The 14,822-nt window shown below is 39.7% G+C and overlaps 1 protein-coding gene across 1 annotated transcript in view; it reads left to right on the forward strand.

Annotated features, from left to right (window-relative positions):
- Positions 1-14,822, forward strand: part of POLQ (DNA polymerase theta) — a 93,099-nt gene that overhangs the window by 54,684 nt on the left and 23,593 nt on the right. The window contains 3 exon segments of the mRNA XM_030802183.1: positions 2,799-2,925; positions 3,583-3,704; positions 10,962-11,146. Of these exon segments, the coding sequence (XP_030658043.1) occupies positions 2,799-2,925; positions 3,583-3,704; positions 10,962-11,146 (434 nt within the window).

Consider the following 14,822-nt stretch of genomic DNA (forward strand, 5'->3'; position numbering starts at 1 on the left):
GTAGAGTCCTTTGGTTATCTCATGGTCCTCCTGAGATAAATAAGAGTGTAATCTTACGAAGAAAAATGTATTCTTTCTCTAGGCAGTACAAAACTCTAAGTATTTGCTAAATGTGATGTGTAGTGGAAGAAAAGGTGTCTTTAACTCATTCATAGAGGAGGCAGGCAGTTTAGATTGGTGGTATAGAATGTGGGCTTTGACATCAGAAATCAGGGTTCGAATCCTGGTTCTGTGAATCTTTAGACAAGATACTTAACCTCTCAATGCCTACGTTTTTTTTCATGTATAAAACAAGGTAATAGGCTGGGCACAGTGGCTGCCACCTGTAATCCCAGCACTTTGGGAGGCCAAGATGGGAGGGTCACTTGAGCCCAGGAGTTTGAGACTAGCCTGAGCAAGATAGTGAAACCATGTCTCTAAAGAAAGTCAAAAAATTAGCCATGTGTGGTATCTTGTGCCTGTAGTCCCAGCCACTTGGGAGGCTGACGTAGAAGGATTGCTTGAGCCCGGGGGGTCAAGCCTACAGTGAGCTGTGATTGAGCCACTGCGCTTCAGCCTGGGCAACAGAGTGAGACCCTGTCTCAATCAATAAATAAACCAATAAATAAACAAGGTCATAACAGTCTTACCTCACCTGGTAATTCTGAGGATTAAATAGGTTCATAGATGTAGAGTATTGAGAATAGTGCATGGCTCCTAGAAAGTGCTCACTATCGGTTGCTGCTGTTACCCAGCGCAGAGGCTCCATGAGGCGCTGCTTTTCTCTGCTTGCTTTATCCCTTGTTCTAAACTTTCTAAACTTGTCCCATCCTAGTCATATCGTGTCCTGTTGGTATTTAAATTTCACTTTGAAACATATGCTAATGATATAAACTTACGTAAAATAAAATCCTCCGTGATGAAAAGACAACATTAACCTAGAATTTTCTTTTATATTTATTTATGTATTTATGTATTTATGTATTTATTTATTTATTTTTGAGATGGAGTCTCCCTCTGTCGCCAGGCTGGAGTGCAGTGGCGTGATCTTGGCTCACTGCAACCTCCGCCTCCTGGGTTCAAGTGATTCTCCTGCCTCAGCTAATTTTTGTATTTTTAGTAGAGACAGTGTTTCACTGTGTTGGCCAGGATGGTCTCCATCTCTTGACCCCGTGATCCACCCACCTCGGCCTCCCAAAGTGCTGGGATTACAGGCATTAGCCACCTCACCCAGCAACCTAGAATTTTCAATGGTGTTGCACATTTATTTGTTCTTTACAAAGCAGAAGAGAAAATCAGTAATAAGCCTTCTGCTTTGTTATTTGTTTGTAAAGAACAAATAAATGTGCAACATTTATTTTGATTTTATTACTGATTTTACTTATTAGTGATTTTAGAAATGTATTTTAATATTTTATAACGCTTATAATATTTAGAAATACAAACTTAAGCATAGCAAAGCCATTTCATGAATATACTTCATATCCATTAAGCTATATATTCATTCTTTGTAATTTATTTTTACCATTTTTTTGGTCTGCCAGTGTTGCTTCATTAATTCCACTAATAGACCAGAGTAGTGTGCTGAATATTAAGTGTTATAGAAAAGCAGACAATGTGTTGATGTAAAAAGAGCCTCGGATGCCTTCCTCTTCTGTTTGTTAGCTTTGTAACACTGAACAGGCCATTTAATGACAACAATTATATTAAAGGTTATCATTAACTGAGCACTTATTTTGTGCTAAAAGCTAAATGACAAAGACATAGTATTGGGATCATTCAAAAAAAACAACGTCCAAGTCACTTAAAAGGTCTGATTTATCAGAAGATGATGGAGCTATACATAGCTAGTAGACAGCCTGTTACAATGAAGAGTGTGTCATAAAATAGAGTTTTAGTGTTGCTGATAGTGTTATAAAAAATCACAGTAACAAAATTACTCAAACTTTTTTGGAGTGATACTTAACATGTTTTCACGTTTTAGATAAATTCAACCAGTAAGTAAACAAAAAATGTAAAATATATTTGGAAATAAAGGCTTTATAAGCTTTTTTTTTTTTTTTTTTTTTTTTGAGACAGAGTCTCACTCTGTTGCCCAGGCTGGAATACAGTGGCATGATCTCGGCTCAGTGCAACCTCCACGGTTCAAGCAATTCTCCTGCCATAGCCTCCTAAGTAGCTGAGGATTACAGGCACCCGCCACCATGCCCAGCTAATTTTTTGTGTTTTTAGTGGAGATGGGGTTTCACTATGTTGGCCAGGCTTATAAGCATTTTTTTAAAAAACAGCTTTCTGTTCACTGGAAAATTTACTATTAACCACCTGATTCAAGTCTCACCTGATTCAGTACTTCTAGTAAGTACTATTGTTCATTCTCTTGATGAATGACAATGACGATGAAGAAAACAGCTAGATGATGTCTGAAAGTGATGTTTTTAGAAGCTTCAGTGGTTGTTTCTCCTAAGATCCATTTGATTAGCCTTTACTCATTAATATGACCGCTAACATGTTATGGTGCTGAAATCTGATACTCATTTTAGCATAAGAATAGTTCAGTTTATCAAATTACTTCTCATTGTGGGATGGTTTTCTGTGTAAAACATAGTATTGTAGCCAGTTCATACATTCATTTATTTTGGGATGGTCTTGTACTTATTTTTTCATTGTTAGACACATGAACATGATGAAAAATATTTAAATGTATTTCGGGTCAGCATTGATAGTCTGCATTTTTAAAATAATCCAGAAATGTGAATACTGTTAAAACAAATACTAGATTTTTTTTTCTAATTTTATGTCTTTATTCTGCTTGATTTTAGGGCGAATAACCTTTATAGAACCGAATATTCAGAATGTGCCAAGAGATTTTGAAATCAAAATGCCAACACTAGTAGGAGAAAGCCCACCTTCTCAAGCTGTAGGCAAAGGCCTACTTCCCATGGGCAGGTAGGCGCTGTTTCTCTGTATCTGTATTAATAAACTTTTGTAAGTATGAATGGCTCAAAATAGCTTATTAGACAAATAAATGAAATTAGTTTTATTTTATGTTTCAGACGTACCCATTTCTGTCCTAGACCATTTTGAATCCTGAGTCCCATCTATAAAGAAGCTAATTCACGTTTAATTCAGTGTTTGCTAAAAAAAATTCTGGTATCTTTGTTAAGCTTTAAAGTGAGTCTCAGATAAATTTTCTTTGTTTGTTTGTTTTTTTGAGACGGAATCTTGCTCTCTTGCCCAGGCTGGAGTGCAGTGGTGCGATCTCAGCTTACTGCAACCTCCACCTCCTGGGCTCGAGCAATCCTCCCACCTCAGCCTCCTGAGTAGCTGGGACAACAGGCATGTGCCACCATGCCTAGCTAATTTTTGTAGAGACAAGGGTCTCACTTTGTTGCCCTAACTAGACCCAAACTCCTGGGCTCAAGCAATCTACTCGTCTTGGCTTCCCAAAGTGCTGGTATTACAGGTGTGAGCTACCACACCCAGCCCTCAGTAAGGTTTTTATTAAGTTTCTTAGACGGAGATACTGATGTTACTGAAAATCAGACCTTTTTCATATATTTGAGACTGCTTCATGTCTAACTGATGATGTTGTTTGCACCACAGAGGAAAATATACGAAGGGTTGCAGCCTGAACCCTAGATGCCAGGCACAGATGGAGGAGAGAGCTGCAGACAGAGGAATGCCATTTTCAATTAGCATGCGACATGCCTTTGTGCCTTTCCCAGGTAAGGTGGCTGATAGCTTTGAAGCTTCTCATTGCTGTGAGAATGTTTTTCAAATCATGGATAAAGCCTGAAATATGAGTGAGACTTAGAGCATGCATTATAGCATGCAGAAAGATGGTCCCTCCATCTTTCTGTCTACGGTGGAGCCTGCCTTTCTCCTTTGTCATGCCAGGTTTATAGCAGTCATCGTCTCCATGATCTGCTCTGTGGGAAACTTTTATGGTGTGTGTTCAGCAGCAGCAGTCTGCTGAAACCAGGTTTTCTAACGTCACTGTAAACTTCTTTGCAAAATCCAGTTGGTTTTGTCAGTCTTCATCCTCTTTAACTTATTTATAGCATTTGTCACTGTTAATCAACTCCTTCTTCAATTTCTCTTCTCCCTTGACCTCTAAGGGCAGTTTTTCTCTCCTTCTAACTTGTTTGCTTTTATGTTTTTTCTCTCTCTTTCTGCACTGCTGCTTCCTATTGCATGGGGTGGCCCCTAAGGCTATTCTCATTCTGCCTGACCTCTCCTCAGTACTCTAGTCATAAACCTTTTGTTGTCAAGACATTTGGAAGTGATGATGTAACTTGCAGATCATCCCAACTGTTAGTATACATATTTGTTCTTTAATCTTTCACCAGCTGGCAAGTCCTAGTGAGCACAATTAACCATCCAAATTTATTTAAATTCCATCAGAAACTTATATGCCAATGGTGAATTCAGACCTACGATGACATGTCCTGCTTGGCAGTTTTTAGTTTTACTTACGTCTAAACTATCAGCATACACAAGTCTATCAAAATTATCCAAGGGAGTCCCCAGAAGGTCTATGTGGGGTGTATGGTAATTTTTTTTTTTTTTTTTGAGATGGAGTTTCCTTCTTGTTGCCCAGGCTGGAGTGCAATGGCGCGATCTCGGCTCAGCGCAACCTCCACCCCCCAGGTTCAAGTGATTCTCCTGCCTCAGCCTCCCGAGTAGCTGGGATTACAAGCATGGGCCACCACGCCTGGCTAATTTTGTATTTTTAGTAGAGACGGAGTTTCTCCACGTTGGTCAGTCTGGTCTCGAACTCCTGACTTCAGGTGAGCCGCCTCCCTCGGCCTCCCAAAGTGCTGGGATTACAGGCGTGAGCCACTGTACCTGGCTAAGGTGTATGGTAATTTCTTTCTTTCTTTTTTTTTTTTTTTTTTGAGACGGAGTCTCACTCTCGCCCAGGCTGGAGTGCAACAGAGTTTTCTTAAAACTCATGAATCAGTTTTTTTTTTTTTCTTGCAGCTTCCACACCCTGCTCAGGCTTCATAGAAATTCCGGAGTAGGAAAATGCAATTGACAGACTGAATAGTACATCAGAGTCTCCTTGCTCTGGGTTAGACTTTGGCTTAAGAGAATGTTGTGGCTGGTTTCATTTTTTTTATCCAGACCACTTAAATTTTCTCCATATTAGGAATAAGCCTGTTTTGCCTTCTTATCATTTGTGTGTTCAGTGGAGTAACATTTTTAATTTCCTTCAAGAACTTTTCCTTTGCATTCACAACTTGGCTAACTGTATGGCACAAGAGGCCTAGCTTTCAACCTGTCTCAGCTTTTGACATGCCTTCCTCACTAAGCTTAATCATTTCTAGCTTTTTGGTTTAACATGAGAGAGATGCGACTTTCCCTTTCACTTGAACACTTAGAGGCCATTGCCATTGTAGGGTGATTAATTGGCCTAATTTTAATATTGTATCTCAGGGAATAGGGAGTTCTGAGAGAGAGGGGAGAAAGGTTGGGGAACAGCCAGTCAGTGGAGTAGTTAGAACACACACAAAATTGATCAATGAAGTTCACTCTTACATGAGTGTGGTTCATGGATTGTAATAATAGTAATATCAAAGATCACCATAACAGATAATAATGAGAGGGTTTGAAATAATGTGAGCATTACTATTAATAAAATGTGCCAGAGTGAGCACATGCTGTTAGAAAAATGGTGCTGAAACACTTGCTCCACTCAGAGTTGCCAAAAACCTTTGATTTCTTTAAAAAAAACAAAACCGCAATATCTGTGAGGCGTAATAAAGTCAAGTCCAATAAAGCAAGATATGCTTGATTTTATAAAACTTATATTTTGAAAAAGTAGATCACATGCCCAAGTTGTTTCAAACATACTCGAAAGTATTTCTCACAAGGCATGGTGGCTCATACCTGTAATCCCAGCACTTTGGGAGGCCGAAGCAGGAAGATCGCTTGAGTCCAGGACTTCACGACCAGCCTGGGCAACAAAGGGAGACGCCATCTTTACAGAAAGTCAAAAAATTAGCTAGGCATGGTGGTGCGCACCTGTAGTCCCAGCTACTCAGGAGGTTGTGGTGGGAATATCATGTCACTTGAGCCCAGGAGGTCGGGGCTGCAGTGTGCCATGATCATGCCACTGCACTCCAGCCTAGGCGAAAAAGCGAGACCCTATCTCAAAAAAAAAAAAAGAAAAAAAAATTTCCAGTAACTGAATTGAGTACCAGAAACTCATTTTTTTAAAAATTGCATCTGTATTGACAAAGCTGGTTCATCTTTTTTTAGAAGTATTAATTTGACTTTGAAGCAGAAACATCCATTACAAAACAATGTCTATACAAGTTAAGTAAATTTACTAATTCTTATGTTACTCATTATTACAAGTCGAGTATCCTTTATCTCAAATCAGATTTTGGAATATTTACATATACATAATGTGATATCTTGGGGATGGGATCCAAGTCATAACGTGAAATTTATGTTTCGTATACATCTTATAGACATATCCTAAAGGTAATTTATACAATATTTTAAATTTTGTTCATGAAACAAAGTTGTAACTTTGACCTGTTACAAGAGGTCCGTTGTGGAACTTTCCACTTGTGGCATCATGTCAGTGCTCAGAAAGTTTTAGATTTTAGAACAGTTTGGATTTTGAATTTTCAGATTAGGGATGCTGTACCTATAGTATGTCAAATTCAAAGGAGTATTACTTAAATAAAAAAGCGACTCTAAATTCATCAACATCAGAGCATTTTTAAAAATTTTTAATATTTTCAGTTTATGTAACATGTTGATTGTAATTAAACTATACTGCATATTGATTTATGCTTGAAAAATGCATAAAATTATTATTATTGTTGTTGTTTTGGGTAGAGATGGGGGTCCCACTATGTTACCCAGGCTGGTCTGGAACTCCTGGGCTCGAGTGATCTCCAGCCTTGGCTTTCCAAATTATTGGGATTACAGGTGTGAGCCACTGCACCCAGCCCATTATTAATTTGTTTTATGAAAAGTTTTCGTTTCCAAATACATTCTCTTACCTGTCTAGCTATGTCAGAAGTACATTTTTCGGTTTCTTGGAGCCTCAAATATATGCTGTATGATATCAGTCAAAAAACATAAATCACATTGTTCTTTTTGCCTTTGATTACTGAATACTTGGCAAATGTTCTTTTGTTTCAAGAAAATATTGAATTGGAGTACAGTTAATCTTTGTAGGACTCTCATGAATCAAACAATGAGCTTTGACAGAGTACACAAGATTGTTAAATTCATTGTTAGAAATTTTCAACAGTTCTTAAGCTGGTGATGACTCAGCATTTGTACACATATAAAATAATTTTAACTGTATTGTAACACTTTTGATGGTCTGATTTAGAAAACTAAACATAAATCTTTTTTGTATATATAGTGGAATGAAGAAATAGGGAAACATCATTCTCCTGTTTAAAAATCTAAAAACTAGAGGTTTTTAATGACAAAGCTAGAGCATTGTCTGTATGATGAAAACTAATTTTTTCATATCTACTTAAATTCTTCTTTGACAAATGTAAAAGATTCCAAAATATCTGTGCCACTGGTTTGATTTTGTAAGCTAAGAATGACGTTTTCTTTATAAATTTGGAAGTCCACTGAAACAAAGCCTATTCACAATATTAATTAAGCAGTTTCTCTGTTATGGGACAATTTCTCCAAAGCCAAAAAACAAACACTTGCAATTTGATTGATCTATGATACTGTTAGGTTACCTATAGAATCTATAGGTAATTGTTTGGTGGTGTATTAGTCCTTTGTCATGCTGCTAATAAAGACCTACCTGAGACTGGGTAATTTATAAACGAAGGAGGTTTGATGGACTCACAGTTCCACATTGCTGGGGAGGCCTTACAATCATGGTGGAAGATGAAGGAAAAGCAAAGGGACATCTTGACGTCTTACATGGTGGCAGGCAAGAGCTTATGCAGGGGAACTCCCATTTATAAAACCATCAGACCTCGTGAGACTTACTCACTACCATGAGAACAGTATGGGGGAAACTACCCCCATGATTCAGTTGTCTTCACCTGGCCTCTTGACATGTGAGTTTTGTTACAATTCAAGGTGAGATTTGGATGGAGACATAGCCAAACTGTATCAGATGTGTTATTTGAAGATCTTTTGCTTTTTGTAAAATGTGATTGATTCTTGTTCATGGTGGTTGCATTCTACAAAGCCACAGTGAACACTAAATTAAACAAATACTGAAGCATTGCTGCTAGTATGTGGATGTTATGGTTGCCACCTTATTGAATCTTTGGATTTTGTAGTCTTCACTAATAGAATATAAAGTTTTCTTTTGTCAGACAATTTACTTTCACATCAGCTTGGTCATTTTGAGGCTTTTAAAGCTTTGCTAACAAATGTTTAGAGTAGCCTGCACTCTAGGGCTAGGTTATTCCTGTTCATAAGGTGTGGCCTTTCTGGAGTCTACTCGGTGCTAAAGTTGTTTAACAAGATCTCTTCTTAGTCTTGTTTGTTACAGCTTGATCATTTCTCAGCATTCAAGAATATGCTGTTGAAGTAGTTGTTCAGCTGAAAGCTATGCAGTATTTGTTCTTCCTTTAGTAATATTTATTTCTTCAGTGTTTGTTCTTTGCCTGGTGCCCTGCACTTTCTCCCTGCACAACTTAATATTTGATCAAAAATCCAAGGGAATTCCTGTGCGTATTTCTGGTGCTCCTTTTATGCACACCTGTTTTCTCTCCAAATTCCAGCTGCCTCAAAGCCCCAAACTCTAGACTGTGTTTCCTTAGTTCAGAGACAGATACGGTGCTGTGCTTCAGCTCCCTTTCCCTGCTACCGATTCTGGAAAATGCCTCCATTCAGATCCCTGAGACGTTTGTGTGGCTCACCTCATTTTCTTCCCTTCTCAGTGATTATAGTTCTGCATGGCTTGTCTAACATCTGAGAACCGTTTTTTTTTCCCCCCATATAATTTGTCCAATTTTATGGTTGTCTGTGGTAGGAAGTCCACCAAAGTTGTGGCTGTTTATAGTTTGAGTATCCCTTGTGTGAAATGCTTGGGACTAGAAGTGTTTTAGATTTTGATTTTATTTTTTGATTTTAGAATATTTATACTATATTTACCAATTGAACATTTCTAATCCAAAAATCCATAATCTAAAATGCCCCAGTGAGCGTGACATTTGAGCATCTCGTTGGTGCTCAAAAGTTTTGGATTTTGGAGCATATTGGATTTTGGAATTTCAGATTAGGGATGCTCAACCTGTATTTTAAATTAGTATTTATCTCTGTTTTTGAATAGGTTATTCATTAACATAGTTCAGAAATCAACATGATATAAAAGATGTGTATTGGGAAGCTTTGCTTCCTTCCCTGTCATCTACACTATCCTTCCCAACTCTTACAGATTACTACATGTATGAGGCTTTTTATGTATTTTGACAGTATTTCTTTATGCACATATAAGCAAATATGGGTATATAATCTTTTCTTTCCCTATTTTTACACAAAATTAGCATTCTGTATACACTACTGTGTACCTTGCTTTTTTCATGTAATGTTTCTTTTTTTTTTTTTTTTTTTTTGAGACGGAGTCTCACTCTGTCACCAGGCTGGAGTATAATGGTGGGATCTCAGCTCACTGCAACTCCCAACTCCCTGGTTCAAGCAATTCTCCAGCCTCAGCCTCCCGAGTAGCTGGGATTACAGGCATGCACCACCATGCCCAGCTAATTTTTGTATTTTTAGTAGAGACAGAGTTTCACCATGTTGGCCAGGATGGTCTCGATCTCCTGACCTCGTGATCCGCCTGCCTTGGCCTCCCAAAGTGCTAGGATTACAGGCATGATTCACTGTCCCTGGCCGTAATGTTTCTATACTAGAGATTTGTGCTTATCAATAAGGACATTTAAACAAAAACCAGTTTAAACTATGTTCAGGTAGTCCGTGCAGCAATCTGTGGACTTGTTTGCTGAGTCATGGAGTAAAAACCTGTTTAATTTCAATAGATATTGTTAAATTGCCAACGAATGGGGAGGAGATTACCATTTTACTTCTCAGTAACAATGTACGAGTGTTTTTCTCCTCAGCCTTGTCACAGAGTGTTGTCCAACTTTTGTAATTTTTGCAACACAGGTGAAGAAAAATTGTTTCTTGCCATAGATTTTTCATTTCTCTTATGAAGTTGAATATTCTTTAATATGTTTAAGGTTCTTTTGTTTTTAATATGTCTGAACTTCTTATTTATAGTTTGTCTTTTCCTCCACAAGTAACAAATCTTCTTATGAAATGGCAATGAGTCTTTCGTGAGATCAGTTGCAAATATTTTTCTAATTTTTCTTTGACCCTGCTTTTATTTTTTTAACTTTGTTTTTGTTTTGTCATGCATATCTAATACAGCCATTTCTAATCTATAGGTAAATTATTTTAATCCTTTTAATAACTTGCTCACCTGTTGACCACTTGATTTTTTTCACTGAATGACTTTGTTATTGTCAAATCAGGGCACATTTCTCTCTAGCCCACTTAACATTTGCACACATTGGACACCAGTTTTTTCATTAATTCATTCATTCAACAACCGTTTGTTAAGGGCCTATTGTCTACCAGCAACTGTGCAAGGTTTTCTGTAGAATGAAAAGGAAAATTAAGCTTCCTGTTCTTAAGTACTCAGAGCAAAATAAGAGAGGCATGAAAGCACCATTTTGGATTATGTGTGAGGTGCTGTAGGAACACTGAGGAACGCGCTCCACAGTGGGCAGATGTCAGGGTGGCTTTACCCATATTATATATACTTGAAAGCTACATGGAAAAAAATGACCTAAGATACAGAGCTGAATTCCATCATATTAAGAGGAAGGTTTTAACTTTTGACATGTGATTTCAAAGTTCTAAGTTAGAACTAAATTTTTGTCATCCTGCTCAATTATATGATATAGAACTTGGATTGTGTGATATAGAACTTTGTACTAGCTTTTCTAAAATCACTTCTACTTCAGGTGGTTTAATACTGGCTGCTGACTACTCTCAGCTTGAACTGAGGATCTTGGCTCATTTATCCCATGATCGTCGTCTCATTCAAGCGTTAAACACTGGAGCTGATGTTTTCAGGAGCATTGCAGCAGAATGGAAGATGATTGAGCCAGAGTCTGTTGGGGATGATCTGAGGCAGCAGGCAAAACAGGTGATTTTAGTGAACATGCTTAATATAAAGGAGAAGAATTTAGTGACTCAAAAAAAATTAAAAATGGTCTCAATTATTTGCAATTGAGAAACAGTTTCTCCAACTTTGGATCTTTCAAAGCACAGTTCATCTGAGCTTATCTCATGGTATTCATTATATTTTCTTTCGTGGAGGCAGTAGGAAGAACCAAAAAGACAGATCTGAGGCTACTTCGTGTCAGGAAAACCATATGCATTTAAAGCCATTATATGGCTAGTCACAGTGCCTGGTACTCAGTAGATGTCATTGTGGTAGTGGTGGTCAGAGTGTGTGTGTTCGTACACACCCGCATGTGTGCACATATGTATACTTAAAAAACATCTTTCCAGGCCAGGCGCGGTGGCTCACGCCTATAATCCCAGCACTTTGGGAGGCTGAGGCGGGTGGATCATGAGGTCAGGAGATCGAGACCATCCTGGCTAACACGGTGGAACCCCGTCTCTACTAAAAATACAAAAACTTAGTCGGCCGTGGTGGCGGGCGCCTGTAGTCCCAGCTACTCGGGAGGCTGAGGCAGGAGAATGGCGTGAACCCAGGAGGTGGAGCTTGCAGTGAGCCAAGATAGCACCACTGCACTCCAGCCTGGGTGACAGAGTGAGACTCCGTCTCCAAAAAAGAAAAAAAACTTTCTAGTCCGTAAGTGTTCTGAGGTGAAGTTCCATATTTTCAGTTTATATTTTTTTATAGCATCAAGCCATAGTGCTTTGTATAGAAGGTGGTCTCTAAATGTTTGTTGAAAAAATATTGCTGACCTGTAGATTATAGTTAGTACCTGATAGCTTTTTAGCTCTTGAAGTTATTGGTTAGTTAATCCACCTATGAAACTTCATGCTGCCTTTGTAACTTTGAAATGGATCCATGTTAGTTTCTATTCTGGATAACTATTAGGCAAAGAGTAAGTCAGAGGCCACATTTATACCATTCCTTGGCCTGGGTTAACACTGATACTTTCTTACCCCATGACCCGTGGGAAATCTGATGCCATTTGCAAGACACTAGGATTGCTAGCTGAGGTAAATGCACACCACCGTACTCTGAGATCCTGCTGTTTTTGTTTCACATTTACACTTCTAGTTCCTCACAGCTGTAGTTTTTTTTTGTTTCTTTTTTGTGGAGAGGTGGGGGTCTCAATTTGTTGCCCAGGCTGGTCTTGAACTCCTGGCCTCAAGTGATCCTCCCACCTTGGCCTCCCAAAGTGCTGGGATCATAGACATGAGCCACTGCACCCAGCCTCACAGCTGTACTTCTTGACTGGCTCATCAAGCATGGAGCACTTTCTCTAACCACCTGTTTAGCACCAACACTTGTTTTCTTCCACTATTTAAAAAGCCAGCTCTGTCTTCTCTGTCTGTTTAATCCCCGGAGAGGTTCAGCATTTAGCAAGAATCAAACCCTAGGTAAAATAGATAATATTCCCATATTTAATTCTCATAACCTATGAGATAGCTATTATTATTACTATCACCATTTTATAAAGGAGGAAACTGAACCACAGAAAGTAATTTGCTTAAGGTCATGCAGCTATAAGTGGTAGACCAAGAATAAATTCAGAATGCCAGAACTTGGGCACCCGACTTCGTATCCAACACACTTATCCGCCAGAGACAACTGCTTCTATTTAATAGACTCCTGCATGATTTAATAGTGTTTATGCTGTACCAGTTTTTGTTTGTGTCACCATGCACTGAACCACCTAATCCCTGAGCCTTGCTGAGATCTCAGACAGCACTAAGCAACATGAGTTAAAAAAAACAACAGGAGTAACAACAAAACAAAATGTGAAAAAGAAAAAAAGGAAAGGAAAAAAGCATTAAAAAACATGGCGATGGGGGCAGTCCCAAGATGGCCGAATAGGAACAGCTCCAGTCTACAGCACCCAGCGTAAGCAACGCGGAAAACAGGTGATTTCTGCATTTCCAACTGAAGTACCAGGTTCATCTCACTGGGGCTTGTCGGACAGTGGGTGCAGGACAGTGGGTGCAGCCCACCGAGCGTGAGCCGAAGCAGGGCGAGGCATCACCTCACCTGGGAAGTGCAAGGGCTCAGGGAATTCCCTTTCCTAGCCAAGGGACGCTGTGACAGATGGCACCTGGAAAATTGGGTCACTCCCACCCTAATACTGTGCTTTTCCAAGGGTCTTAGCAAACGGCATATCAAGAGATTATATCCTGCACATGGCTCAGTGGGTACCATGCCCACTGAGCCTCGCTCATTGCTAGCACAGCAGTCTGAGATTGAACTGCAAGGCGGCAGCGAGGCTGGGGGAGGGGCACCCGCCAGTGCTGAGGCTTGAGTAGGTAAACAAAGAGGCCAGGAAGCTCGAACTGGGTGGAGCCCACCACAGCTAAAGGAGGCCTGCCTGCCTCTGTAGACTCCACCTCTGGGGGCAGGGCGTAGCCAAACAAAAGGCAGCAGAAACCTCTGCAGACTTAAATGTCCCTGTCAGACAGCTTTGAAGAGAGTAGTGGTTCTCCCCGCATGGAGTTTGAGATCTGAGAACGGAGAGACTGCCTTCTCAAGTGGGTCCCTGACCCCCGAGTAGCCTAACTGGGAGGCATCCCCCAGTAGGGGCAGGCTGACACCTCACACGGCTGGTTACCCCTCTGAGACAAAGCTTCCAGAGGAGCGATCAGGCAGCAACATTTGCTGTTCAACAATATTCACCATTCTGCAGCTTCCGCTGCTGATACCGAGGCAAACAGGGTCTGGAGTGGACCTCCAGCAAACTCCAACAGACCTGCACCTGAGGGCCCTGACTGTTAGAAGGAAAACTAACAAACAGAGAGGACATCCACACCAAAACCCCATCTGTACGTCACCATCATCAAAGACCAAAGGTAGATAAAACCACAAAGATGGGGAAAAAACAGAGCAGAAAAGCTGAAAATTCTAAAAATTAGAGTGCCTCTCCCCCTCCAAAGGAACTCAGCTCCTCGCCAGCAATGGAACAAAGCTGGACAGAGAATGACTTTGACAAGCTGAGAGAAGAAGGCTTCAGACAATCAAACTTCTCCAAGCTAAAGGAGGAAGTTCGAACCCATTGCAAAGAAGCTAAAAACCTTGAAAAAAGATTAGACGAATGGCTAACTAGAATAACCAGTGTAGAGAAGTCCTTAAATGACCCGACGGAGCTGAAAACCATGGCACGAGAACTACGTGACGAATGCACAAGCTTCAGTAGCCGATTCGATCAAATGGAAGAAAGGTTATCAGTGATTGAAGATCAAATGAGTGAAATGAAGCAAGAAGAGAAGTTTAGAGAAAAAAAAAATAAAAAGAAATGAACAAAGCCTCCAAGAAATATGGGACTATGTGAAAAGACCAAATCTACATCTGATTGGTGTACCTGAAAGTGACGGGGAAAATGGAATCAAGTTGGAAAACACTCTGCAGAATATTATCCAGGAGAACTCCCCCAACCCAGCAAGGCAGGCCAACATTCACATTCAGGAAATCCAGAGAACACCATAAAGATTCTCCTCAAGAAGAGCAACTCCGAGACACATAATTGTCAGATTCACCAAAGTTGAAATGAAGGAAAAAATGTTAAGGGGAGCCAGAGAGAAAGGTTGAGTTACCCACAAAAGGAAGCCCATCAGACTAACAGTGGATCTCTGGGCAGAAACTCTACAAGCCA

Source organism: Nomascus leucogenys, chromosome 21, assembly GCF_006542625.1.
Source record: "Nomascus leucogenys isolate Asia chromosome 21, Asia_NLE_v1, whole genome shotgun sequence".
NCBI classification, from domain to species: Eukaryota; Metazoa; Chordata; class Mammalia; order Primates; family Hylobatidae; genus Nomascus; species Nomascus leucogenys.